This window comes from Trypanosoma equiperdum, assembly GCF_001457755.1.
Source record: "Trypanosoma equiperdum strain OVI genome assembly, contig: ctg_1725, whole genome shotgun sequence".
Classification (NCBI taxonomy): Eukaryota; Euglenozoa; class Kinetoplastea; order Trypanosomatida; family Trypanosomatidae; genus Trypanosoma; species Trypanosoma equiperdum.
In genome coordinates, this window is record NW_027123755.1 from 855 (window position 1) to 3955 (window position 3101).

Below are 3101 nucleotides of genomic sequence, written 5' to 3' on the forward strand. Positions count from 1 at the left end.
GGCACTGCTGATATTTATAGACTTGCACAATTGGTTTGAAAACCTTTTGTTATATAAAAGAAGGAGGACGTTTCATTTGAAGGGAGTAGTTCTGCAGAGCTGAACAGTTGAACAATATCTCGAAAATGCATGGGAAAATTTGAAGGGCGTACTGAAGTGTGATTTTGCTGTACAGAAGCAGTGAATCCACAATGCGCATAACGAGACGTGCGTTGCGCGTATGTGCTCATCGCATGCTCTCATATTGGCGCAGCTCAAGTTCACAACTCTACCTTTTTAAAAAAGTAGTAGATTAAAAACATAATGCTGTACCTGCCCGTGGGTGTTAACCTACGTGAGCAGTCTCTAATTTGTCTTCCATTTTTACTATCTTGAAGTGGTGGCGCCACTGCCCTTGCTCGAATTGTATGCTCTCTCTCCCTCTCTGTCTGTGTGTGTGTGTGTGTGTGTTATTATTTTTTTTTTTTCACGGTCGCCATTTCTATTTGTCTACCTATTATTACTACGCAAGCATGTGCGTTACCTCCCGGCACACGAACAGCGACGTTGGAACGTAATATTCCTCGAGTGGCGGCAGGATACCACCCTGGTCTTCGCACACATACTGGCCTTCTGTTTTAGCAGGGCACTGAAGTTCGAATAATGGCTGCTCTGCGTAGTGTTCGTTCAAAGCAACAGGTGAACAAATTCTGCAGTGTGGGCTCGGCGTTGCTTGGAGACGCGGTATGTTTTTCCATCAAGGAGTGGGATAATACGCTCCGAACTCTGGAGGCTGCGCGGTGTGACCCCCTCCTTTTACCACCCTTGGCGTCACTACCCACTTCAGCGGTGTGCGAGGCGGTTAGGCATTACCATAACGTCTACATGAAGGCATCAGAACTGATTGTCCTTCGACCATTGCATTGGAGAAAATGGCAAGAAGGGCTTTGTGAGTTTATGGATCACACAAACAACAACGGCACTGATGGCGGAAACAGTAGTAATGGTTCAAATACCACCCTTCACACAGGATGTTGTGAATTGGAAGTTCTGTGTGGCGCATTTCTTTCCCAGCAGCGTGAGCAATTTGTTGTTGCTTTCTGGGGTACTGTGGATAGTTGCTCGCTGCGTCTGAAACTCCTTGTCTCCCGATTCCCTCACGAAGATGAAATTATCTCCGTCTCGCCTGTTGCAGGAGACGGAATGGATGGTAATGGCGCGGACTTGGAAGAAGTTCGTATAGCAGCAGAGGAGAGTGCGGATGATATGGGGGAGGGTGCCATTCTTTTGCGAAAACGGTACTTCCGAGAGCTTTATAGTTTTCAGAGGCTTGCTTGCGAATCAGCCCATCTGTTCGGTTTCTATGCTTCTGTGGGTAAGGCGGAGCGTTTGTGGCTTACTGACACTTTGCTTCTGGAACGGCATGAAGAAGCTGCAGAGGTACTTATCAGGCGTAGCTTCAAGCGTGACTTTGATGTCCCTAGTTTGGAACTTGTTAGTGGTGAATTACTTGAAGATTACAAGTCGTTTGAGGTCAACGAGTCGAAGCAGCGAGTGTTACTGAAGAGGGCGGGGGATACTCTTAAGGGGCTGTGGTGCATTCTGGCTCATGACAAGTTCGTTAAACATCAATCGCAGAGCAAATTGCAACAAAAAGGAGTTGAGGAGGAATATGAATGTGGGGTTGAAGAGGAAGAGAGGTCGTGTGGCACTGATGCAACAGCGCTTAAGTTTCCCGAAGAACTCGTGCGTTGCATTAGTTGTAAAGCCGTTAGATCGGTGACCGCATTTGCAACCGCTGTGCAATCCATCGTGGAGTGTAATCCGTCGTCGCCACCTTCTGCTAACCTGGAGCGTCTTGAGTTTCTCCTCTCATTGTTACTGAGATGGTTTGAAGCTTACACAGGGGAACGTCACAGGGGCGACATCCCATTGTTTCTGGATACGGATCTTTGGGAGTTTCTGTTGCAGAGACACACAGAGTTGCTCAAATGGGTGATGTCTGCTTACTGTAGTGGAGAGACCGATGTGGATTACAATTCGGCTGTGGAGGCTGTGCAGTTTGTGTGCCTTTCTGTCCTGCGGTGCCTAGACGTGTACAAGGCTGCCGTGGTGTCGAAGCGGTGCGAGGAGAGCGTGAAGGACAAACTTAAATGCGTTGCAGGGAACACGGTTGCTGAGTGGTTGAAGCACACGGCCATTGGCGCATTTCTTCGTGGTATTCGACGTGCGTGTTCTGATTTATGTGCAAGTGGAACGCGTTTTTGTTTGAGCATCCCGTTGATGTTAATTGTTGTTCGGAGCTCCGTTGTGGAGTCGAGGCTGCTTCTTTTGTGTCACGGAATATCCTGCGCAGTAGACGTCAGGCAGCTGCTCCTCCCCATGGTTGACCTTGGTTTCAAAGAGATGAGTCAACTGGACAAAAATGCGGATGGAACTCTGCTGACGAGCTGGGTAGGGTCCATGACTTCTGTTTTGAATTCACTCCGTCGTACTCTACGCGTACATGGTGCTGAGCACGCACCTGCGGATGATTTTGTTTGCGAGTTGCACCGGCACTACCTTTCACTTCAGCGACTGTCGCCCGCAGCAGTGAGCGACATTGTCACTGATGCCTGGACTGATTTCCTTTCTTCTGGCTTTGTTGTTGAGGGAGGCCTTCGTGGCAGTCGCCGCGTTTCCCTCTTTTCTGTGAGTAGTGAGAGGAGATCAGCACTACATGGGGCGCAACAAATGGTGAATGGCACACATGTTGATGTTGGCCATGAGGAGCGAGACTATAAAAGGCCGCGTAAAGAGTAATCAACAAGGTTGCATGCACTGTGCATGCATCTACACGTCATTGCAGTTGTTATCGGGGCCTTTCCTTCAACTGTTTTCGTGTGCATTCATAGGAAGACACATGAATGTGCTCGCACGCTCGTACAAACTTATCTGTAACTCATTCCATTTCTTTTTTCTCATGCACATTCCGTAATTACTCGGTTAAGGTGCTCCCAATACTGCAGATTTCCATTTTACCACCTTCTGCCTTTTTTTTTCTTCTCTTCAGCATCCCAGCTCTAGTGGCGGCAGAGGGAGGTTTTACGTTTCTTTTGTGTGGTCTCTCTCTCTCTCTCTCT

The 3101-nt window shown here is 48.2% G+C and overlaps 1 protein-coding gene across 1 annotated transcript; it reads left to right on the forward strand.

The window, feature by feature from the left end:
- Positions 1-642: 642 nt before the first annotated feature.
- TEOVI_000858500 (uncharacterized protein) lies at positions 643-2781 on the forward strand (the record flags this gene model as incomplete). Its single annotated transcript, XM_067222961.1, has 1 exon — positions 643-2781. The coding sequence occupies one exon, from the start codon at positions 643-645 to the stop codon at positions 2779-2781; it is 2139 nt and encodes a 712-aa protein (XP_067079062.1).
- Positions 2782-3101: the final 320 nt, after the last annotated feature.